The following is a 24,950-nucleotide window of genomic DNA, read 5'->3' on the forward strand; positions in this document are numbered from 1 at the left end:
CCAGGGATAGTAATGGGCGGCTCTGATATAGGAGGAACAGCAGGTGGGGCATCAGATGATGCGGCCTCTGGTACTGGCTGTGGAGGCTCTGAAGTGGATGGAGCAGGAGGGACTTCCCTTGGCTCGGGAAGTTCTGGCAACTGGCGATGGAGCCATATCTGAGTCCATTGGTCAAGAGAGAAGGTCTCTCGACAATGGTGGCGAGGCTCAGAATGAGGGTCTGCAGGAAAACCCATATGGGCCAAAACATGGCATAGCAGCCGAGGGAAAAGTAAAGGAATGGAGTCTGCCCTCGCAAGATGCCGCCTATGTACCTTCTCCTCGAAATGGAGGAGAGCGGCCATAACCAAATGATGAGGGGCAAAGTAGTAACCCTCATAGATACGAAATAATGCCTCCAAAATGGCCCCTCGCCTCTGCACTGTATGCTGGAGAGGAAAAAGATTGGCGCGAAGCACCACATCGACTAAGAGCATCTCTGGTGGGAGCTCTCTCCTCAATATGGTCCTCTGGGAAGATGTCCCTCGAGATAGGCTACGAACCATGTCCCACTCAGAAAGTGGGGCCCAGCGTCTAAATACAGCGGGATCTACTAGTGCATAAGGGATATGGAAAGCATCGGCAATCTGAGCCCCCAGAATACCCTGGCGTCCATCAATAGTAAAAAGGATCGAGGCTGGTATCGGGACGCCACGAGTAGTCATAGACTGATAAAAGTCTAATGCTACTCGAGGATAATAGAACTGGGGCAGAGTCATAAAGGGTACAAGATGGTACCTCTGAAGTAGACGATATGAATCTCGTAACTCATGCCGATGTCGCATCAGAGAATGATCAAAATAGGTCTCGACATGAAAGTCTCGCGATCGGCAATCGGAGTTGCCCTCAATGGGCGAGCTGGGTCTAGGGCGCCTAGCAGAAGAAGGCTGAGGTGCTCTGGATGACTCTCCTCGCTTTGTAGTCTTTGCTTTCTTTAAAGGAGGACTCCGAGGTGGAATTTGTGTAGGGGCCACAGACGTGGCGGATGCTCTCCTCGTATAATATCTGCTCTGAGGTGCCGAATCAAGTAAAAGTGAGGGCGCATCAAGTGGGGCCCGCATAGGGGCGGCTCTCTGACTGCTCTGGGAATCTGAAGTAGATCCTCCTCGGGTCTTGGGCACGATGAAATGATGAAAGGAGGCTCAGAAGCTTGGATTTATGGAAGGTAAGGGTGGAGAAACTAAAATTTTCGCATAGGGGTGTGCGAATTTCGCATACCTCAAGAGGGGGTATGCGAATTTCGCACAGGGCACTATTCACCCACGCGGCTAAGGAATTATGGCTCTTTTGAAATGGTGAGAATTTGTGGCTTTTGAGGATGGGAATTGGTGGCTTAGGTAAGGAAAGGATTTGTCATGGTGAATGGGCTTGGAATTTGGAGCTATTTAAGTGGAAAATTGGAGAATTGGAGCTCCCATGGCCGGCGGCAATGAATTTCTTTGAAGAAATTAAGGCTTGGATGCTTATGGTTTGGGCTTTGGATTAGCATGAACAAGGTTTGGATGGGATTATGGAAGTTTTTAGAGTGTTGGGTGATGAATTGGAAGGATTTTGATGGTGGAGGAAGATGGAATTGCCGAATTTGGAAGATGATGAATAGTGATTGCCGCGGGAATGGAGTGGAATATTGGAGATGGGCTGCTATGGTGATGTTGATGATGATGATTGATGAAGAAAAGGAGTTTTATGGATGGGAATGGGTGATCAGAAGAGAGGTTTTGAGAGAATTGAAGAAGGAGCTTGAAGTTTTGAATGGAGAATGAAAGCTTTAAAGAGAAAAAATGAGTTTCGCATACCTTAAAATGGTATGCGAAAATTTCGCATACCTGTAATTCTCCATGACAGAGAGTGTGTTTTTGAAAATTGGCGCAAAAACGAATTCGCACCAGGTTCGCATCAGGTTCGCATACCTATGAAATTCGCACAGGGGGACAGAAAGTATGCAATTTTGAAAAGTGAAGCAAAAATGAATTCGCACCGGGTAGGGGAGGTATGCGAAATTCGCATACCTCAAAAGGGGGTATGCGAAATTTGCTGAACTTGATTTTTTTCTCCCCTGTTTTCCTCTGTTTCCACCAAGACTCCATTCTTCAAGCCTTCCTACCTACATGTTAACACAAAAAACACAATTCAAACCATATTAGAATGAATTTAACATCAAAAATAGAAATAAAAACATGCATAAATACAAGAAAACACTAAGTTAAACTAAAATCAACTTAAAAGAAAACAAAAAGAGGATGAACTTTTTAGTCTTTGGAGAGACTAAGTTCACCCATGAACCAAGTGTTCTCATGCTAGAGGTGGATCAAGGAGGATGAATTCCTCCTTGTCTCGGGAAAAAGATTCGATATAAGGCTTGAGACGATGCCCATTCACTTTGAAAGTTCGAGTGCTATTGAAGTTGAATAGTTCCACTACTCCGTTTGGTTGCACTTCATGAATTGTGAAAGGACCCGTCCATCTTGATTTCAATTTTCCCGGAAAAAGATGAAGCTTAGAGTCATAAAGCAAGACTCTTTGCCCCTTGGCAAAATTCTTTTGATTTACCAATTGATCATGCCATTTCTTCAACCTCTCCTTTGCAATTTTTGAATTGAGGTAAGCATCATTCCTCATTTCTTCTAACTCATTCAAATCCAAACATCTTTTCAACCCGGCTCTTGTCAAATCCATGTTGAGTTTCTTGATTGCCCACCATGCTCTATATTCAATCTCCACTGGAAGATGGCACGCTTTGCCATAAACAAGGCGATAAGGAGACATTCCAAGGATGGTCTTATAAGCGGTCCTATACGCCCATAAGGAATCTAGGAGCTTAATAGACCAATCCTTCCTATTAACATTCACCACCTTCATCAATATATTCTTGATCTCCCGGTTGGCTAACTCAACTTGGCCACTTGTTTGAGGGTGATAGGGTGTAGCTACCTTGTGCTTAACCCCATATTTGGCTAGAAGAGCCTCAAAAGGTTTATTGCAAAAGTGGGTTCCTCCATCACTTATAATGGCCTTAGGGACTCCAAATCTTGCAAAGATGTTGTCCTTGAGGAATTTAAGAACCACCTTGTGATCATTACTCCTACATGGGATTGCTTCCACCCACTTAGAGACATAATCCACTCCCACCAAAATGTAGGAATGTCCAAATGACATTGGAAATGGTCCCATGAAATCAATCCCCCAAACATCAAAGACATCCACTATCAAGATGGGATTCAAGGGCATCATATTTCGGCGTGTAAGCTTACCAAGCCTTTGACACCGATCACATCCCTTGCACATAGAGTGGGCATCCTTGAAAAGAGAGGGCCACCAAAACCCTGATTGGATCACTTTCATGGCTGTCTTTTGGGAGGCAAAGTGACCTCCACATGCACTATCATGGCAATGGGAAAGAATTCCCGGTTGCTCTTGTTCAGGAACACATTTCCTTATGATTTGATCCGCACAATATTTGAAGAGAAAAGGCTCCTCCCAATAGTAAGCATGGATCTTAGCAAAGAAATGCCTCTTGTCTTGGGCACTCCACTCGCTTGGAACTTCCCCAGTAACCAAGTAATTCGCAATGTGAGAATACCATGGGGCTACATCTATTGACATGAGAGACTCCTCAGGGAAGTCATCATTGATAGGCAGACCATGTGAGTCATGTGCTATCACAAGTCTTGACAAATGGTCAGCTACCACATTTTCTACTCCCTTTTTATCTCGGATTTGGAGATTAAATTCTTGGAGCAAAAGGATCCATCTTATCAATCTTGCCTTGGCATCTTGCTTGGTTAGCAAGTACTTCAAAGCGGAATGGTCAGTGAACACCACTATAGAGGACCCTACCAAATAGGCACGAAACTTATCCAAGGCAAAAACTACTGCCAACAACTCCTTCTCAGTAGTTGTGTAGTTCCTTTGAGCCTCGTTCAAAGTCTTGCTCGCGTAATAAATCACATAGGGCTTTCCATCCTCTCTTTGCCCTAAAACAGCCCCCATAACAAGATCACTTGCATCACACATTACCTCAAAAGGTAATTTCCAATTTGGGGCTCTCACTATTGGTGCGGTTGTGAGGAATTGCTTAAGTTCCTCGAAACTCTTCTGACACTTCTCATCCCACACAAACTTGGCATCCTTTACCAAGAGTTCACAAAGAGGCTTTGAGATTTTTGAGAAATCCTTAATGAACCTCCTATAGAACCCGGCATGTCCTAGGAATTGCCTAATTCCCTTAACATTTGTGGGAGGTGGCAACTTAACAATTAGCTCCACCTTTGCCTTATCTACCTCAATGCCATTTTTGGAGATTACATGTCCTAAGACAATGCCTTGTTGTACCATAAAATGGCACTTCTCCCAATTTAGCACTAGGTCTTTCTCAATACATCTATGGAGAACTGCTTCTAAGTGTAACAAACACTCCTCAAAAGAACTTCCATAAACAGTGATGTCATCCATGAAGACTTCCATGATGCGTTCTACCATATCACTGAAGATGCTTAGCATACATCTTTGGAAAGTTGCAGGAGCATTACATAAACCAAATGGCATTCTCCTATACGCAAAAGTACCAAAAGGGCATGTAAAGGTTGTCTTTTCTTGATCTTCCAAATCAATCTCTATTTGGAAGTACCCCGAGTACCCATCTAAAAAACAGTAGAAAGGATGTCCTGAGACTCTCTCAAGGACTTGGTCCATGAAAGGCAATGGGAAATGGTCCTTCCTAGTCACTGAATTCAACCTCCTATAGTCTATACACACCCTCCATCCTGAGGTAGGACGTGTAGAGACTTCCTCTCCTTTCTCATTCTGGATCACAGTGATACCAGATTTCTTTGGAACTACTTGGGTGGGGCTCACCCACAAGCTATCAGAAATGGGATATATGATCCCTGCTTGTAGTAGCTTCAGAACTTCACCCCTCACCACCTCTTGCATGTGAGGGTTCAACCTCCTCTGGGGCTGTCTCACTGGCTTTGCATCTTCCTCCATGTAAATATGGTGGGTGCACACCAGAGGACTAATCCCCTTCAGATCAGAAATTTGCCATCCAATGGCTTTCTTGCATTTTCTGAGGACTCCCAAAAGACTATCCTCTTGATCACTTGTGAGATTTGAAGAGACCACCACTGGACATTTCTCATCTTCCTCTAAATATGCATACTTCAAATTAACAGGAAGGGGCTTCAAGACAAGCTTTGGAGGATCCTCCATAGCTGCTCCTTGTGAGTCCTCCTTATTGAACAGTGGTAAGATCTCTTCCCGTCTCCTCCATGGAGACATAGTAGCTAGCACATCAGAGGGTTCAGGTAACCCTTCTTCAAGAACTTCAAGGCTTTCATTCAAGGTCTCTTCTAAGCTCTTGTCACAATGCTCTTCAACCAAGGTGTTGATAAGGCACACCTCTTCTGGACCTTCATCCTCTTCTGGGTGAAGATGCCTCTTGCAAAGATGGAATATGTTTAACTCCAAAGTCATGTTTCCAAATGTGAGCTGCATCACCCCATTTCTACAATTGATGACGGCATTGGAGGTAGCCAGGAAAGGTCTCCCAAGGATGATTGGCACATAATTGGCTTCCATAACAGTGGGATCGGTATCAAGCACAACAAAATCCACGGGATAGTAGAATTTGTCCACTTGCACTAGAACATCCTCTATCACTCCCCTTGGGATTTTGACAGATCTATCAGCTAAGGAGAGAGTGATGGCTGTGGGCTTCAATCCTCCAAGTCCCAGTTGCTTGTACACAGAGTATGGAGCAAATTCACACTCGCCCCCAAGTCTAGTAAAGCTTTCTCTACCAGTGTTCCTCCAATGTTGACTGCAATGGTGGGGCAACCCGGATCTTTATACTTGACTGGAGATTTACTCTGAATGATAGCACTTACTTGCTCAGTGAGAAATGCATTCTTTGTCACATGTAGCCCTCTCTTGACCGTGCACAAATCCTTCAGAAACTTTGCATATGTGGGGACTTGCTTGATCATATCAAGTAAGGGTATATTCACCTTCACTTGTCTCAAGACTTCAAGAATTTCTGGTGAATTCTTGATTTCCTTCTTTCCATGTAAAGCTTGAGGAAAAGGGGGGGGGCATATGTTTCTTCATCATATCTTCTTTAATCACTATCCTCGGCTCTTCTTCAATGCTTGATTTAGATGCACTTTTCTTCCCACTCTTCTCTTCTTGGTTATTGCTCTCTTTAACCAAGGTTTTCTTTGACAAAGGTTCTTCATCTTGCCTCACCTTAGGCAAAGGTTGATCAACCTCCTTTCCACTCCTCAATGTGATCACGGCTTTGACCTCCCTCAACTTTGAAGAATCCCCCTCTTGGGTTTCAACTTCATGAACACCCTTTGGATTTTGGCTTGGTTGAGAGGGGAACTTTCCTTTCTCATTCACTGTGTTGAGGTTGGTAAGCCTAGAGATGGAGTATTGAATGTTATCTATCTTCTGATATAGATCATTTTGCATCCCATCCATTCTCTTATTTAGAGAACTCTCAACATTCTCAATCTTTTGGTGTAATTGGGAGTTGATTGTCCTTTGTTCAGCCACAAAGTCACTCATGACTTTGCTTAGGTTTGCCATGGCTTGCTCCACTGAAGAGGTTTGTTGAGGTGCTTGAATTTGGGCTTGTGGTTGGTATGGAGGTGGTCTTGGTCTCCAAGAAAAATTTGGATGGTTTCTCCAGCTTGAATTATAGGTGTTTCCATAAGGTGCATTGTTGTTAGGCCTAAATTGCCCCACAACATTGGCTTGATCACCTAACATCTCCCTCACAGCTGGCATAGTTGGACACTCATCTACCACATGATCACATGATTGGCAAATGGTGCATGGCATGGCATGGGCTTGAGTCTCGGAAATGGCTTGAACTTCATGCATCTTTTTCAACTCAAGTTCTTCCAACCTCCTTGCTATTGTTGCCACTTTAGCTTTCATGTCCATGTCTTCACTTAACATGTACAATCCACCCTTTGGATTCATAGGAGCTTTCATCCTTCCCAATTCCTTTGAGTTGGGCTCATCCCATCCTCTTGTTACCTCAGATACATAACTTAAAAAATCCATGGCTTCTTCCGGATTCTTACTCATAAAATCTCCCCCACACATGGTTTCAAGAATTTGCTTCATGGAGGAAGACATTCCATCATAGAAATAGCTCACCAAGAGCCATGTATCAAAGCCATGATGAGGACAAGCATTGATAGCCTCCATATACCTTTCCCAACATTCATGGAATTTCTCATTTTCTTTAGCAGAAAAGTTTGAGATTTGCCTCTTCAACCCATTGGTTCTATGGGTGGGGAAAAATTTCTTCAAAAACTCGGCCTGAAGATCAACCCAATTCCTTATGCTCCTTGGCCTTAAAGAATTAAGCCATATTTTTGCCTTGTCCTTCAAAGTGAAAGGGAATAGCTTGAGTCTCATCAAGTCTATTGAAGCTCCTCCCTCTCTAAAGGTATTGCACACCTCCTCAAACTCCTTGATGTGGGCATATGGATTCTCACTCTCCATTCCATGGAAATTTGGTAGAAGGGGCACAATATGGGGCCTTATAATCAGCTGCTCAAGAGGAGGTATTATGCATGAGGGTGCACTCATCCTTGGTGGGTGCATCCTATCCCTCATGGATAGATATGCATTTGGATTACCCCCCCCCCCCCCCCCCCCTTGACCTTGTTGAGAATTCTGATCCTCTTGTGGAGGGTCCATGATGTTTACACAGATATTCAACTCTGTGTCTTGAGGATTCTCAATCCTTACTAATCTTCCCTCTTGGTCCCGAATCCAATAGGGCATGCACAAATCTCTACTTATCTGAAAACAAAACAAAAACAACTAAAACAAAAGAAAACTAGAAGAAAGTTAAGGTTAGAAAGAAAACAATAAAATTAAAAGAAAGGAAATAAAGTTAGTGAAAAAGGAATTCACCAAACTTGTGATGAAAATCACAAGTAGCCTCTAAAAGGTTGTATCACTGTATTGTGGCACCATCCCCGGCAACGGCGCCATTTTGATTCGACTCATGGTAGCTTAGCTTTAAAGGCGTATCAACAAAATTTATACCTAAGATACTATTACTAAAGTAGCCAAGCTACTATAGCATAGTGGTTCTAGGATCGTTCACTGGGAAGGGTTTTCGTAAACACAAGTGATATTCAAATTAGGAAAGTAGGTGATTTTCTTATGGATGTTAGCTTTAAAAGAAGATGTAAATGTTTTAGAAAGATTTAAACTAATTTAAGCTAACATTAAAGACTAAAATGAAAGGGTGTAAAAACAAGTTTCTCAAAGATAGGATAGCTATGCTCCGGCTCTTATGCAAATTGAAAATCTCAGGATAGGCTCCTCGCGTTGGGGTTGCAACTATGGTGATGCTTGCTTCCCGAACCGGTATGGATTTAGCAAATCAAGTTTTAATCCTTTAAAATGGCAAAACAGATGGTAGTGAATTTCATCAATGGTTATTCACCTTAGACTTCCTTTGAATGGCTCGTAAGAGATAACTAATGGTCTAAAGCCAAAAGCTTACCAAATATTGGCAACTCAAAGTCATTCCGGGTGATAAACTCACCTTTCAATGGCCATTGAAATTGGTTCTAATGGATTAATGCAAAACTTGGAATTGAAAACCTCACCTTCCAATAGCTCGTAGGAGATAACTAATGGATAGAAATCCAAAAGCTTATCAAGTATTGGCCGTTGGAAGTTGTCCAATGGAAATAAAAACTAAACTTTGCATTAATGAACCATTAATGAAAAACGACTACCTTACCTTCCGGGTGCGAGAAATTTCCATGGGAATGCATCCAAGCCATCACATAACATCCATACTTTGAGAAACTTAAAAGGTTAGCCTCTCATCCTTGGGGATTTCATCCACCAAGGATGTTTGGCTACTAAGAAAATAAGAAAGAGAAGAGAAGGAGAAACAGAGCAAGGCTCTGTGGTATATTTCAATATATATGGGTATATTACATAAATTTCTCCATATGTTTCAACGGATGCAAAGGAGTATAAATAGAGAAGCTTTTCCATCCTTCCTAGCTAAGAAATCTTATGATTGGTGGATTACAAGGAGAAGAATGGAAATTTATACAAAAATATCTAAAAGAAAAGATCTCGTGTGGAGTCGGCAAAACAGGGGAGATTTTGCACAGGTGTGCGAAATTCGCACACCTGATCAGGAGGTATGCGAAATTCGCATACCATTCAGAAGGTATGCGAAATTTTCGCATACCTGGAGCAGTTCTCTTCCGAAAGTCATAACTTCCTCGTTTCAGCTCCAAATCATGCACGGTTTGAAGCGTTGGATTCTTGACTTCTTGAGCTTCGAAACGGTATATAGCATGTAAAAAATGGACTTCGGGAAGTGCTCCAAAAGTGCCAAAGAACACTGCAGCTGCTCACTTCAGATTTCCTCCTTGCTTCTCTTTTGATTTTCTTTGCTTCTCTTTGCTTTTCCTCTTTGGTTGGCTTGTCTTAATGATCCAAAAAGATGTCAAAACACTAAAACTAGCCACAAATATGATTAGAAGTCATTGCTAGGTCCTTAACATGCCAATTGGAATAAAGGTGAAGAATTACTACACAAAAGTGCTTAAAACATAATGACTTAAAGGTGTAAAATGGCACTTTTGGGTAGTAATCAGATGTTGTAGGCTTATGGGATGCTACAAGCTAATGTCCATTTCTCTTCCCAATGGAAGATATTGAGTTATAACCAAGACCTCTTGTTGAAGTGACTAGTCCTTTGTATTGGATCGTGTGCATGTCTTGGTTGCCCTATAAAATGATCATAGCTTTGATTTTATAAACCAAGCAAGCTCTACTTTTGGGGTAATCCTCTTATGAGAGTTATCTTCTGATGTTGGGGCTTAAGTATTAGTCTATGTAAGACCTTTTATGGAGGTTTCATGCCCAATTTTTCCTATTCTCAAAATTTATTTATGCAAAGATTTAATTTTTTATTAGCATCGATAAGAAATACTCAAAACAAATATAGTAGTTCGAGTGTGTTACCTCTTTAGGTGAGCTTGATTTCAAGATTGGTGTGTTTTTTTGCCACCAGGTCGGGACTACCAATACAACTTTTACAAGGTCATTTTGAATACCTACATTGGTACTTGTAAGAATCCTGACCTTTTGGTTGTAAGTTCATGTTTATCGTTGTTGATAGATCAACATTATAATCAACACTCTTTGGTTTTTAGTTGAGTAAGCCTACAAGATAGTTGAGGGTTTTTTAACCTAAGGAGGAGATCTACCTATGACTAGCTAGCATTTTCACATGGAGGTTTGATTATACTCATTGTAAGCATCCAGTAAAGATTGTGCTCCATGCTATGATATCGAGTTCACAAGTTGGTCCATCTTTGGTAAAGGAAAACCTATCTTGGGATAAGCTTATCATGGTCAATGTAGTTATCGCTCATCCCTTAATTCTTGTTTCTTCTTGGTATTGCCACTATACTGGTAGACCAGGTCAAGAAAAACCTACAGAGAGTAAATTTTGTACTTCTTATTGTAGGACTTGATTTTTCAATAGTGTAAAACTTTGTTGTTTCTGACGCATTGGAAGGTAGTGGTTGCAAATATTAATTCGGTGAAAGAACAACTCGAGGTTTACCCCATCTTGCCCTAGGGTTGCCAAAAAAACACATCAATATTGTTAGTCAACTATTGATGATGGCTTTATTACAATTTGATGCTAACGACAATTTTCAAGTTGGTCATCCTTTCTTTTTTATTGTTGATCATGATTCTCAAAGTTATGGTGTTCATTCTTTTGATCAAGTTAGGGATCATTTACAATTGTCTAATGACACTGTCAAGCTATTAACTGATCTCCAAGGATATCTACTGCCTCTTTCCCAATTTGAGTTTTTTTATGGTAAGAAGAAGTTACCATACCCTCAAAATGTACCAAAGGTTGTTTAAGAATGGCGTTGTAAGGCAAGTAAGACTTTTTCACCAAGAAAAGGGTTTTAGTTTGGACTAATCTAGTTTTTACTTTAGGTTGAGCTAATATAAAGCATAAAAAGATTCTTCATAAGAGTCTATAGTTTGGGTCGGAGTCATAACCTTTTCATTTGTTGAAAACAGTCATTGAAAAGTACATTAGGTGGACTTCCCGTATCAACAAGTATCTACCAAACCTAGTATAACCCAAGTTGTTTCTTTCTTAGTTGTGTTATGATCAAGTTGATTTGATTGATACTTGAGTGTTCTCTTAGCCTTAGTCTGTTAGGTAGGTTATCCTTGACTAATGACCGAAGTAGTGGACTTCTTGGAGGTAGGGCTTCTTTAAAGGCCTTTATCATAGTGTTTTAATCGTTGTTTTCTACTTACATTATTTTTTATATAAATCGATAAACAAATTTTCTCAAGGACTCCGTAAGTGGTTACCTTACATTGAATAGATAGTTCACACTTTTCCTTGGTCAAGGATTGTAGGCGTACTATTTTAAGAATAGTTCATAGAGCTGGTGGAGCTATGAATTGACTATATGGGCAATTGGTAGAACCATATGAGAGTAGGTTGTCATAAGTTAATAGGAAACAATTGGAAAAGTAGTTCTTCACTGTTGTCTACTAATATCATGAGTTGCTGACAATGGTAAAGATGTTCAATTGGGTTTCTCATGCCATCGTGCAAGTTGAACCTTGGGGCCATATAGTGAATAGGCAACTCTTTTTGAAGCAAATAGGGAATGGTAAGTGATACACATGCTTGGTTCCAATGCTTCAATGCCTTTAGAGTTAAGTCAACTTGGAATTTTTACCAATAGACCTCCGTAGATAATTCTTTATACTTTCGTCCTAACTTTGTTTAACTCCAAGCTTGGTCATTCAAAGGATTTTTAGTTTGAGACCAACTAATAATGAGATAGTGGTGTCTTATGATGCTATTCTCTAAGAGTCCTTCATGTTGCATCTAGTCTAATAAACTTTTAGGCCTTAAGATGAGCTTCCTGTGGAGTTGACGTGTACCACCACCTTAGCTCTATACAAGTAATGCACCTCTTTTGTGGGTCACCAACCACAAATTGGAAGTAATGTAGACAAATAGCATACCAATCCCGAGTTGTTTGTTGAAACATTCTAATATCATACTTCACCATTGGAAATCTAGTCAGGTGAGGCTCCTTGGTGTGTTTCTACTAGGGTTGGTCTCTTTGCTAGACTCCCCAACTTGTTGCTCTTAATTAAGAGGTTGTTATTCTATGCTAGCTTGAGATTCCCGATCTATTGTTTGAATGATCTAATCATTAGGTGAACTTATTTTGCAGTATGTCTTGCCTTGAAATGGTTCCTACGTCATAAGTTAACACACAAGTTCAATTGTTTAGTTCTCATGCAATCAGTGGAATTTCTAATGTTTCCAAAGTATATAGAAGGAAAAGATTTAGGTTAAGTTCTTTACACATTGGAATTATTAGAGTTGTCTACTTAGGTTTTGATGATAATTCAACTTTTCTAACAGAGAGCACATTTGAGGACATTTTGGTTAAAGGTTTTACCACACGGATGACACATGCATGAGATAAGAGGAACAATATTTCTTCTTCTCCTAATTGTAAGATTACATAGGGTTTCTATATATCATTTTACCATAGGCTTGAGGTTCTATATAGCTAGTACATGATGTCATGGGACAAATTTTTTTTTTTACAAGTTGACACACAGGTTGACCGCCTTGATTTGCTTAATGTCAAGAGTTGGTAATATTTACTTTTAAGGGTTTTGGCAGTTCACCAAACCTTGAGGTAGGTTGCTTCCAAGGTGCCTATTTTTGGGTAGGCTAACTTTAGGTAGCTTCTATATAGAAGTCAATCTTAATGTAAGGTTAACCCATACTTAAAGATGCAATTTGACTTAATGCATGCAAGTACAACCTATACTAGGGGGTAAAGAGAGTTCAACTTAGCAAAGAGACGTCCTGGACTAAGATGATTAACACAAAGAGGTGGGGTTTTAGGTTAGTGTTTTCTTCAAGGTTCATAGAAGAGATATCTTTAGATTTTTTCTAGTTATTCACCTTGACCATTTAATTTTTTGCTAGACTATCAGTTAGAGTCTTTATTTTGAGACTAAGGTGGTGTTTGTTTTTTACTTAATTCTAAATAGAACTTTAACGCTTAATAGTGTTAAATATTAGGTTGTTTGTTTTTGTAGTATTTTATTTCTATTGAGTATTAAAAAGTAAAGAAAAATCAATATGTTATTTTTTTCTATTTAGAAAAAACTACATATTTTGGCTTTTTCTATTTAGTAAAAAGTTTATAATAAGTCATGAAAAGTAGAAAAACAAACAACCTAAATTCTGAAAACAAATTGCTTTCAACAAAAAGCCAAAAAAACAAGCACCACCTAACTTAGCCTTAAGTTTTTAGTTGTCAGGTTTTCTAAGATATTGGTTTTCCACTGTTTTCCTTTGTAGAACAAAATAAATAAGATAAAGAAAAATAATTGTGTTAGAGAAGACTTATTTGGACTTCAACTTATCACTTGCTTGGGTAACAAAATTTCCTTCCATTTAGTTGATGTGTATGTGAGTTGATATCAGGATCATTCTTGTGCTTTCTAATGACTTCTTATTAAGGTTGGCTAAGTTAGATGACATATTGAGTTGTATTTGATTTATGAACACCTGAGGTGCTTTGAAGTATGTTTGTCCACCATATGTTGTTGGTGACTTTTATAGCCTCTTAATTTCATATAAGTGCCTTCAACTGAGCATAAAACCATTAGCAGGTTTTTTCTGAAAGAAAGAATCTTAAACTCCCGAGCAAGTTAAATGAGATGCAGCATACCTTGGGTAGTTGTTCTGATAGGGGTTTAGCTATCAGCTCTTAAGGAAAGGTGTGTTGGCTGGTAGGTACAGGTCAGGTTGCTTTACTGGTATTTGAGAATGAGATACCTTCGGATGCCCAAGATGAAGGTCTTCTGGTTTTCTATACCTTGGCCTTGCAACTAGGTCTCTGATCACTTTCCAATGTGCAATAGCTGCTGACTTGTAAACTCCACCTTCCATACTTGCTTCACTTCCCATGCAACTATTTTTAGGTATGATCGCAAACAAGGAGGGCCAAGTCGTACCACCAGAGGCTTAGGTCATAGAACCTAAGGTTGCAAATCTTAGGTAAACATATCACCTTAGAATTCTATCATATTCAAGAATTGCTCTCAGTATGAAACAAAGGGTCTTTAGGCACTACTCTGATCCATATTTGCTTATTTTCAATCCAATATTTTTGAAGCTTCAAAGCTAATCTTCTTTTGAATATCACACAAGACAAAAATGATTGAAGAAAGAACTATAAAGGGAAAAGAAATAGAGAACTCCCCTAGAAAGATTCAGCTGCATTTTTGGTCCTCTACAACGACTTTTTGTTCTAAGCAGGGCTAAGACTTTCCCACAAACGGCGCCAATGAAGAAGCTCAAATTTTTCATAGACAATTCAATTTTAGTCCAATATTAGTTGAATACAAAGAGGGAATACAGAAAAGGATCTTGTTTTTCAGAGAAGGAACTCTCTCTCTTCTATTCGTTGCCTATTTTTACAGCCACTCTTTATGTGAAGGAGCAAGCTTTTCTTTTCTTTTTTTGTCACTACAAATTTTTGCACAAGCTGTCAAAAGTGCTTGACGGCCTTTTTTCAGCATCAAGTAGGAAAGAAGGTTGGTTATGAAGGTCGTCTCTCACGAGGGACCTTACTCACAGATGAAGTGATTTACAGGTGAGGTGATTTTTTGTATGTTCACTATTGATTCGAGATTATTCACTACAAACCTCAAACAACCTGCTCCAACCGGCAGGCAGAGCTCTTCCAACTCATCTGACCCGAACCTGTGGGGACGTAGAGCAAGCCTGTGCTCATCAGACATGTATCCAAAGCTGAAATCACCACCATTAAACCTCATGGAATGCCTTCCATGATCAGCTGAATACTGCTGAGGAGAGACTGCAGGAGTAAGTTGGAGGAGCCGAGCTTCTAATGGAGCTCATCAATTTGGAAGTGGGTATCATTGAGGTGTTTCAAGAGAGAGGATAATGAATCGAAACCAGAATCAGAAGAAAGAATTAAGATAGGCGAAGGGTCAGTAAGGAAGTAGAGAGTGAGAAGGTTTATGGCTTATTTTTCAAGTCTAGGACACATTTTCTGTCAATTTCATTTGTTATGTTAGTGTGGTATATATTGCCCATTCACTGCCTAGCTGATTGACAAATCAAAGATCTGGAGTTGAATTCTGTTCATCCATCTTCTACAAATGCAAGTATGAAAAATCTATTTGATAATGTTTTTAAAACAGTTTTCAAAAAATAGTTTTTAACAATTTTTGGGAATATAATTCGATTTAAGAATCCAAATATAAATATGAATTTATTTTCTATGATTACACGGGGCACTTATATACAATGTAAAAAATTCTTAAAATATTATCCATACTTTAAATTGTTTTTAAAAGCATTTTACAAAAGCAATTAAAAATACGATATCAAAATTGTTCTAAAAAATAAGTTTTCTACACAAATTCTCAAAAATTGTTTTTAGGATAAAATTTGTTAAATATAATTTTAAAATTAAAAAATTATTTTAAAAAATAGTTATCAAATAGACTCCAAATCATGAAATCTATGGGATTTGTTATCTATGAATGTAGAAGTAGTCAAATCTGATTCTCCTCTTTTTGGGGCTTTTTCACACTGAACAGTTGAGTTGACAAGGGAGAAGAATTCTCATTTTTATGTGGATTAGATAGTTTTATAAGGAAAAATAAATAAATAAATAAAGTGTTTGGATGGAACTTGGGACTTGGGAGTGATAAAATATTAGTGTTTGAGGCAATGAATTGAAGTACCAAAGCAATGGGGCCCCTCTTCCTCATGAAGTCGCTTCCCATCACATGCCATGTTTCGGTAGAAAATGAAATTCTGTCTTCAGGGAGAATAAGGTAAAGGAATGTGAAGCAAGAGGGCAATGAACTAATCAGCAAATGGAGGGGTCCACACAAGGCTCCATGGATGACTTTGAACAGTAAAATTTAATGCAACCACCTTTAACATGTAGATTAAATTCCATGCAACACTCCACTATGGACCCCATCCCTACCTCCATGGAGAAAAGCAGATGCCTCCCATTAAAACTAGAGAAAGTAGATGCCTATCCCTTTTACCTAAATTTGTTGATTCAAATAATTGGATTGAGAAAGTATTTTTAACATCTTTAATACTTGAAAGATAAAAATTTTCAAATGTTAAAAATATTAAAAACACTTCCTAAAATCACTATCAAACACAATATTAAACTAATTCTTAAAATGTCACTCGATCAGTAAACCTTTCAATACATATTTTTTTGTTATGTAGTTGGATACCAAAAATACCATTAAGGTCTAGTCATTATAGGATTTTCTTAAAAATGTTACTAACAAAAATACTTTAGATAAAAGCATTTTGACTTTTAACTATAATAGGATCTAATTTTTAATTCCATGTTATTGCAGGCTACGACAATGAAGGCCATTTCGGGGTTCATTTCTTGAACCATGATCCTTCGGAAAGCCTAATAATCCCTTTCATCCCCTAACGATGAGGCACACGTGAGTCAAACCCATGACCTAACTGCGATAGCCTATGTTAAAATCAAAGTTTTACCCATCTCATCCAAAAGCCATTTTTACCCAAACATAATCACAACCACACAATTTATGGTGTTTGGTGTGGGATATGATCTGGGAAATCCTCCAAGGCCTCTCTGGCTACTTCTGACCAGTTCTTTAAAAAAACCACCAATAATAATAAACCGACTTATATTATCTTTTCATGACTCTGGACTTGCTTGAATCATAATGTTCAAGTATAGTTAACTAAAAAGTCAAGAACAGGTTCGACATAAGCAAATCCCAAGTATTGATTGCTTGGTTACAATAATCCATGTTATGGCTAGTAAATATCTCACTTTTCTCTCCCCAAGGTATACACAATGTCATCATCATACATCACCATTAATAGGACAAGCTTGCACTTGCTTCCTAAGGTTCTCAATGATCATAACCAGTTTGGTGTTGAGTCGATTCACAAAGCACTTGGGCAGCCATCCAGCAGGATCTAACTGGATTTTTGTAAGAAAACAAAAACAGGGTTGATTCAAGTCAATTTTGTATTCGAATTTATCCAAGAAAATAGGCGAATCTAAGTTCCTGTTTGGTACATAATTTGCTGAGCAGTTGGTTACCTGGATAACATATGTGACCATGCAAGAGTCATCCTCAAGCTTCTCCACGACCCAGCCTGACTGCAGCAGCAATGCTCTGATTGCATTATTTTGCTTTGGATGCAATCCAGCAGCTATCTCTTTTGGCAGTGAAGCTACCGCTACCACCTGCAAACCCGCAGCTCAGTTTCTCTAGCAGTGTGAATAATGAGGGTTGGTAGAATAGATACTCATATGATAAAGACTTGTTACCAGGGTTCCATCATCCATGGTTTCACGCCGCTCATAGACAATGAACTCCCTGTTCCTAAAGAGGGGCTTAGAGCTCTCTCCAAACCTGAGGCGGATGATGCTGAGGTTGTCTTCGAGATCCTTGATGTACTTGGCTTCTACAAGATCAGAGTCCCATTGCTAGTACAATAATATAAAAGCCAATGACAAAGTTAGTACATAGATACGACATAGAGCAGTTCGATGCTGTATTGTTAATCGAATCAGAGTACTATCCTAGACTACGAATTTGCCAAGTTTCTTGTATATAATAGCCAAAATACAGGCATATTTTGTCACTTGCAAAGAAGACAATCACCTAAAGGAAAGGAGTAATGGACAATGCTTATAGAGACAAAAGTTTTCTTTTCAATTTTTTGAACCGGAATCCAACCACTGCAGTTCTATATATAGTTAAGATGGTCAAAATCTCCCTGTTAGAATATTTGTGTGGTTCTGGCTTAGCAAGTCTGATTATGCTGATCATCTTCACAGTTGGGAGAAACATGGGATTCACCTTTGCAGCATCAATGGCATTGGCCACGGTGATGAATTGTTCAGGTGAGACTGATCTAAGCAGCCAGCGGCTGCGAAAGGTGTGAAGCGATCCAGACCTCCGTTTTGATATCTCCACTCCATTGTCGAGCGTGAGGACTTTCCACCCATCACTGCTGTTCCCAACCCGGGTTGTGTCTGAGGCAGATAATAGCTCCTGTATACAGCTCTCACTGGCAAAGTACACATACCTTCTCAGGGAGTCCTCACTGATGGACCTTCAGAAACCAAAAGGACGGAAACAATGAAAACCCGATTCTGAGAATACAATAATGAATGTAATAGTCCAAAGAGCGATCAAAAAGTTAGGCTGATCCCTGCAAATGAACCTTTGGAAACCAAACAGAAAATTCAAATGGAAAACACAATTCTGAGAGTTGAATAACGATGAATGAAATAGTATGAGGGTAAAAAGTTAGCGTCTTTGAAAACCAAGAGAGTTATAATCCAGAAACAATTCTGATGATAAAATAATAGAATGATGAAACAGTACAAAGGGGATGAAAAGGTCAGTATTTACCAGGATCGGGTGCAAGGTGCCGGACTGCTCATCTCAAGGTACATCCACTGCTCCCAAGTCTTCGTTCCACATTGAGAAAATCAGGAAGATAGAGAAATATATATACAAGATTGAGAGAGAGAGAGAGAGAGAGAGCGAGAGGGTACAGGTTTAAGATTGGTTTAAGGGGAAGGAGGAGAAGTGGTGTAGAATAATATGAAGTGGGCCTGTATCATTGATGCACATGCAATGCCAGAAGAACCTCCATAATTAGAATTGCACGTCTCTCTCTCCCCACCAACGCTTCGTATCTCTCTCTCTCTCTTAAAAGCCACCAACACTCCATGTGCATCATCTTCCCCACCCTTAGCCTTGATGCTCTTTTACAAGGAAAGAATCTTTCTTTTATCTAGAGAGTGGGAGAGAGATGAGCAAAAGACTAAAACAAAAGCCAGACTAGTAGAGGTTTGAAGTCACCTACGTGTTACCAAAGTTTTGCCTGGTTATGGGTGACAAAGACACTATTCAAACACAGATAGGTCCCCAATCACATGCCAGGGCAAAGGCTAAGTCTCCATACCAAACATCAGGATAGACAAACCCAGTCCCTTTCTTGTTGGCCATGTATAGTAAAATTAGTGAAGCACTAGCTCATCACCTATTACCATTACCTGATCTCGATATATAAAAGGTCTGATATTTCAAGATGGAAATATTCTGCCCTGTGATCGTAGCTCAAGTTTTCAACTCATTCTGTCGATTCCCATTTGGCTGCAGGGTCGGTGTGGTAAATGACACAAGATGTAGTAGGTTCCTCACAATTTGTTCAACTAAAACAAGAAAAGAACCCTGAATGTTTCATATCGTAATAATATGATAGAATATTAAAACTCTTACCATAAATATTTACATTCAAATTCTAGTTTTAAAGTTACTTTTGTACCAAAGAAAATAATGACAGTAATAATAACAAAAGAAAAAAGACATTTTATTTTCTTCATCATTATTACTAACCAATTTAAAAAGAAAAAGAAGTTCCAACTCTAAAAGGATCTAAGATTGCTTCTTTCCCTGCTCCAGGAAGCCTTTTGCTTTCAAGCTCTCCACTGCATCCTTAACAGCATCTTCAACTGGTGTAAAGACTAGTCCCAGATCAATCAATCTTTTTGCCGCATCTTTGCAAGCCATCATGCCTGGTTGGGTTTCTCCAATAAATCTGAAATCAGATAAGAAACTTAATCAAACAAAGAGGAAGAAAGTATTCTTTGAAAGCACATCAAATTAATGAAGGTTATTTTTGTAGATGCATTTTTATTTCTTTTGGTTCATTAAAACAAAAAATCCAGGTTGTCCTGTTTCCTTATAACATTTGTTGCCAGCTGACCTTGCTCTCATTTACACAGCAAAAAAAAAGAAAAAAAAAATCCATGACATGGTAGGTCAAGGTAGTATTATCCTTAAAAGCAAACAGTCCTTGAAAAGATTGAAGATCACAAGGACAATGCACATAGCCATAGATTGATAAGTAATTAAAAGATAACTGTATTCTGGTGGCCTCTGAGGGAGGCCCTTGGAAAGCAGATGAAAGGCAACTATTTATATTAATGCCCAACACTTTATTTCCATCTTTCTTTCTTTGTATCCTACCCCTTTTTTTTCCTTTCCTTCTTTTTTTGACTAAATGCAGGCCACTTTTGATCTCACATTTTTCACAACTACTGTTAACTGCAAGCAGGTGTAAAGAGAGAACTGATCAATAATAATATTTGACTAAAGATTTAGCAATTCATTTAATAAGATTAAAGTGGCAACAGAGAAAATCAGTTACAAGGCTACCTAATTTCCAAGGGTCAGGTGACTATATAATTATCTCTGCACCAAATTCCTATGGATACCTTAACTAATCCAATGACTAAGGGGGACGTAATAAATGAACTACCAGAATTGTTTTCCTTTTTCCCATTTCTAGATCATAAGAAGAGCATTACATCTTTAGTTCTGAAAAGTCGATATCAACATATTCTATACAAACCTTGATCATAGCTAAGAAACTTCAAGAGGAATCCAGAGAAGCATCGGGATTGTAAAGCTTCAACACAGCCAATGGAGAGCTACCAAAGCAAAAGGCACACTACATGTACAAATTAAAATGACCAATAGATATAAGGACATGTAGTGGAGTTTAATGGGACCAGGTTAAAGAAAGGTGGCACTCAACAAAAATGGACATGTTTGAGCAATAAGAGGAGTTCCTTCTTGGACAAAGTAGAAAGTGGTCCTACAGAAGGACAAGAAAACTTGCATCCTTAGGTACACTACTGCTGAAGAACCAAAACTGCAATGGTAGAAGACCCTGTCTCGTGGGTGGAGCCACCACAAATAAGAACCCATTGAGAGGCTGAGATAACATGATAAACAATGAGCACTAAAGAGTTTCTAATAATTGAAGATATACAATTAATCTTTTGTCCACATGTGCACCACATGGAGCACATTTAATACACTCATCAGGTTCATCCAATTTCAGTGCGGGTAACAGATTATCCACAACATGCTGAACAATCATCCCCTACCTCAACTTTAGCATAAAGGTGTACTATGTTTCTTTTGTATTCTCTTCATTTTCCATCAAAAACTTCTATAATTATTATTATAGAGAGGGCAAGGTGCAATCAAATTATAAGTGCACAGGAGATTAACTTCATAGCAAGTGCAGTTTGTGGACAAGGAGTAGCATGGCACTTGAATGCAACCACAATTACAAGGGACCATGCTTTTCGCTTGATGAAGTAGGCAACGTTGTAGTAACCTCTCTAACCCAACCACAATAAACACACATGTGGATGTGTGAGGTTGTCTATGATTTTCCTCATCCTTATAGGCTTGTATCAACAGTTATAATCTAACAGAAAAGGAATTCTGGTATAATCTGAAGAAAACGACTAGTACATTAAACAGAGATATGTGTCATGAATCAGACCTTGAAGTTAATGGTTAAATCCAATGCTGCTCCAACCCATTACATTTGATATTTTTCTTTTCTTTTAGATGAGTAACAAAGCTACTGATGGGGATAAATCTCCAAGATCTATTTGAAAAAAGGAAGAAAAATGGAAATAATCTGAGTCCTTTTTAGAACCAGAAAAGCTTCTTTATTAGAAATTCTTATCGCAAGAAGTTTCTTTTAAGTTTTAGGTTTCTAATTCTGAAAGAAAGTTTATATGTTCTTTTTAATTCTATTATTTGGAAGATGTAGGAGTTTTAGAAAAAAGTATGAAGGTCCTAATACTAAGTTTTCCTCATATCTTGCAATTTTCAATTATACCACCTCATTACTTTTCTTCTAGGTGAGATTCCTAAAAGGCAATTGTGAGACTACAGTTTCCTACCTTTTCATCTTTATCTTTTCCTTTTCCTATATTTTAAGTCATCGTTCCCTTCCTTAAATCCTAAAATATCTAAGCCCTATCCCACCCATTTAATTATAGACAACCATCTTAAGGTTGTCCTATATCAGCTACCGAATTCCTTGTCATATAAATTGTCAAGTAGAAGATGGACTGATAAATTATTGCATGAGAGAGACGACTAGTAACATAGACAATATTTTACAGAAGTAAAATAATGTCAGGGAACAGACCTGTGAACTGGAAACTCTGGGAAGAGTTTGGAGACTCTCTCAGCAAAATCGGCAAACTGATAGATACCATCGGTGCAGAGATATCTACCAGAAGCAGCAGGAGTCTCAAATAGCAATACTTGTGCCTTCGCTACATCTTTAACATGCACAGCCCCCAGCCAGTGATATTCCTGAGTTTCTGTTGATCCTTGGAGCAGCTGCTGCAATACAGCACAGCTCGCATTCAATCTTGGTTGTAGCAGTTCACCGAGACATGTGGCTGGATGGATAGCCACTACATCTATTCCATGTTTCCCTGCAAATTCCCATGCTGCTTTTTCTGCTAGCGTCTTCGACACTGGATACCATTTCTGCCACATTCATAAATTCAGAAAGGAGCAAAAGATGGACCTTAATATATAATAGCTGTGATAAAAAAACCAATGTTTAACTTTGATTTCAAAGTGGTTAAACAGTACAGGCTTATAACTTCTATATCAGAGGAAGACCCAATTGGTTCATTCTTACTTTTCAAACCAACAACCAAAAGAAGAAAATTTCAGACTGCTCTTTTCTTGTCTATTTTCTTCTCCTTAATCATTGGGGAAAAAAAAGGATCATGCACCAATTTGTGGATTCATCAAAATACAACCATTGAGCAGACTGCTAACCAAAATGGGGAATACCCACCATTGATTTACAGGTATAGCACATGGACCCAAAGACATTATTGTGATAGTTAGACACTAACATTAAGTCTAGATATCTTCTTCCTTTCTCTACTTCTATGTCTAGACTGATACAAATCTTGGGTTTAATAAAAAACAAAATGAAACATACCATGTTCTCAGCTACAAGACACCTAACAAACAGATGAGAAAATGTAGCTATTGTTAGAGTATATGATATATGTGGTCAGCCCAAATCCTACAAACTTAAGCTTGGATAATTGATTGTTTAAAATGGTATCAAAGTCCCATTTAGCAAGAGGTCATGTGCTATGTGTCTCTTTATGTGCAGGTATGGGTCAGTACATATGCACATGAAAGAGGATACTGGAGTGCATGATGTGCATTGTGAATCCAAATCCTACAAACTTAAGCTTTTAAGATAATTGATTGTTTAAAATGGTAGCAAAGTCACATTTGACAAGAGGTATCACATATGTGTTATGTGCATGATGTGCATTGTGAATGAATCTGAATCATATAACCAGTTATATTATACCAACCAATTGCGCGACCAATAAATTGAAACAAAAAACACCCACATTAGTAGATGTGTTACTTAGCATCAATCCAACTTTTTCTTACATCATATTTGGTTCACGGAAAGTACAAAGGAAAAAAAAATAATACTAAGAAAATTTTCTCTCTTGTTTAATTTAAACATAGAAAATATAATTATATGAAACTAGTTTAAAATTTTATTAACTTAAATCTATTTTTTATTTTACTTCCTTTTTCTTTTCCTGATTTTCCCTCAAATTTTCCAGAACCAAACATAACCTAATAGTTTCCATTTGGATTTAGGTTTGGTTGCAAAAACCAAACAGCTGGGCTGAGGACCACCTCGATGCTACTGAATTGCCTTTAGTTTTATCTCTTCACGCATTCATTCAATTTTATGAGATTGGCATCTTCAATCTTTATAAGCCTCGTGATTAACACTTGTTTAGTAATTTCAGGCAAAAAATTAAGAAAAACAATTTTCTGTAAGATTATTCAGCGTAGAAGAGAGGAAAAAGAGAAGACCTGGCGAGATTTGCAGTAATGGAGGTCAGTCCAGGAGGTCTCGTTGAAGGGAATGTTGGGAGGCCAAGAGGGGTTGGGGACCAAGGCCGAAATGGATGAGGTGAGCACCACGCGCCTCACCTGAAACCTTCTAGCAGCTTCCAGAACATTCTTTGTCCCTTCCACCGCCGGCATTAGCAGCTCCTTCTCAGGATCCTTAGGGTCCTCGAGACTGCAGGGAGACGCCACGTGGAACACCCCGGTGCAGCCCTCCACCGCCCTGGCCACCGCTTCGGCGTCGAGGAGGTCAGCCTCGTACACGACGATATCGGCGGCGGCGGCGCCCGGGAGAGAGAAGAGGTGCGAGGCGTCGGAGCCGGGGAAGATGGAGGCGTGGATGGTGGTGTAGCCATGCTCCACCAGGGTCCGAACCAACCAAGACCCAATGAAGCCATTGGCTCCTGTCACACACACAGCTTCCTTCTTCTTATCCGCTTCCAATTCAGCCATCTCTGCTCTGATTTCCTCTTCTTCTTTATCAACCCACTGCCCTGTAATTCTATATTTCAATTTCTCACAGAGTTGATCATTTAAAGTAACGGGTTTTGGATATTGGATTGTGATAAAAAGATTAAGATGGATTTGTGCTTATCTCTTTGCTAATCTGCTTCTTCAATTGATTACGTAACCTACAAATTGAATGATTTTATTTGGTAATGATTATGTTAAAAAATAAATTAAATATTTACTTCAAAAATATAGGATGATTTCTGGCTATAATTCTGCTTCTTCCCATTATGTAAAATAAGAATAACAGATATCAGAAATAAAGGCAAATACTTCTACCAAATATCATAATAACATTTCCATCTTTTTCTCTATATATTTTTTTTTTTTCAATTTTTCCTTATTAAGTTTAGATCTGGACCATCCAAAATGAATCATGAAATTTAAATTCTTGCATGAAGTTATAAATATAGGAGATTGGGTACAAAGCCAAGGTCCAAATC

The 24,950-nt window shown here is 38.8% G+C and overlaps 3 protein-coding genes across 4 annotated transcripts; all 3 read right to left on the minus strand.

The window, feature by feature from the left end:
- Positions 1 to 375: 375 nt before the first annotated feature.
- LOC117926777 lies at positions 376 to 14,970 on the minus strand. The gene is made up of 8 exons (XM_034846069.1): positions 14,840 to 14,970; positions 5,783 to 6,012; positions 5,124 to 5,609; positions 4,421 to 4,679; positions 3,796 to 3,850; positions 2,761 to 3,417; positions 1,866 to 1,949; positions 376 to 534 (listed from the first exon to the last, which is right to left on the minus strand). Exons 1-8 carry the CDS (start codon positions 14,968 to 14,970, stop codon positions 376 to 378), a joined length of 2,061 nt encoding a protein of 686 aa, XP_034701960.1.
- Positions 14,971 to 16,843: 1,873 nt separating this feature from the next.
- Positions 16,844 to 18,750, minus strand: LOC117927057 (START domain-containing protein 10). Its single transcript, XM_034846431.1, has 5 exons — positions 18,610 to 18,750; positions 18,052 to 18,307; positions 17,517 to 17,675; positions 17,286 to 17,432; positions 16,844 to 17,162 (listed from the first exon to the last, which is right to left on the minus strand). The coding sequence occupies exons 1-5, from the start codon at positions 18,651 to 18,653 to the stop codon at positions 17,043 to 17,045; spliced, it is 726 nt and encodes a 241-aa protein (XP_034702322.1). The 5' UTR covers positions 18,654 to 18,750; the 3' UTR covers positions 16,844 to 17,042.
- A 580-nt stretch (positions 18,751 to 19,330) lies between these two features.
- LOC117927055 (tetraketide alpha-pyrone reductase 1) lies at positions 19,331 to 24,608 on the minus strand. Of its 2 annotated transcripts, XM_034846430.1 has the most exons (4): positions 23,962 to 24,608; positions 22,229 to 22,578; positions 19,603 to 19,804; positions 19,331 to 19,418 (listed from the first exon to the last, which is right to left on the minus strand). In XM_034846430.1, the coding sequence occupies exons 1-3, from the start codon at positions 24,448 to 24,450 to the stop codon at positions 19,642 to 19,644; spliced, it is 1,002 nt and encodes a 333-aa protein (XP_034702321.1). In that variant the 5' UTR covers positions 24,451 to 24,608; the 3' UTR covers positions 19,331 to 19,418; positions 19,603 to 19,641. The 2 variants fall into 2 exon arrangements, with proteins under 2 accessions (XP_034702321.1, XP_034702319.1); XM_034846428.1 differs by lacking the exon at positions 19,331 to 19,418 and having other exon boundaries at positions 19,443 to 19,804.
- Between the last annotated feature and the right edge of the window lie 342 nt (positions 24,609 to 24,950).

The sequence above is a fragment of the Vitis riparia genome, chromosome 12 (genome assembly GCF_004353265.1).
Source record: "Vitis riparia cultivar Riparia Gloire de Montpellier isolate 1030 chromosome 12, EGFV_Vit.rip_1.0, whole genome shotgun sequence".
NCBI lineage: Eukaryota > Viridiplantae > Streptophyta > Magnoliopsida > Vitales > Vitaceae > Vitis > Vitis riparia.

Bases quoted from the DNA above. Each gene is read 5' to 3' on its own strand.
- LOC117927055 (XM_034846430.1), bottom strand. From the start codon at position 24,450: ATGGCTGAATTGGAAGCGGATAAGAAGAAGGAAGCTGTGTGTGTGACA. The intron at 22,579-23,961 runs GTCTTCTCTTTT...TGAATGTGGCAG, and splicing joins ATTACTGCAAATCTCGCCAG to AAATGGTATCCAGTGTCGAA. The intron at 19,805-22,228 runs GTCTGTTCCCTG...ATCTGATTTCAG, and splicing joins CCAGAGTTTCCAGTTCACAG to ATTTATTGGAGAAACCCAAC.
- LOC117926777 (XM_034846069.1), bottom strand. From the start codon at position 14,970: ATGAGGTTTAATGGTGGTGATTTCAGCTTTGGATACATGTCTGATGAG. The intron at 4,680-5,123 runs GTCTTTTGGGAG...ACTGTTTTTTAG, and splicing joins CACAAGTGATCAAGAGGATA to ATGGGTACTCGGGGTACTTC. The intron at 535-1,865 runs GTATGCGAAATT...CATGGTTCGTAG, and splicing joins TCTGTCATGGAGAATTACAG to CCTATCTCGAGGGACATCTT.
- LOC117927057 (XM_034846431.1), bottom strand. From the start codon at position 18,653: ATGTACCTTGAGATGAGCAGTCCGGCACCTTGCACCCGATCCTG. The intron at 17,676-18,051 runs GTGAATCCCATG...TTATTGTACTAG, and splicing joins ATGCCATTGATGCTGCAAAG to CAATGGGACTCTGATCTTGT. The intron at 17,433-17,516 runs GTAACAAGTCTT...GCGGGTTTGCAG, and splicing joins CCATGGATGATGGAACCCTG to GTGGTAGCGGTAGCTTCACT.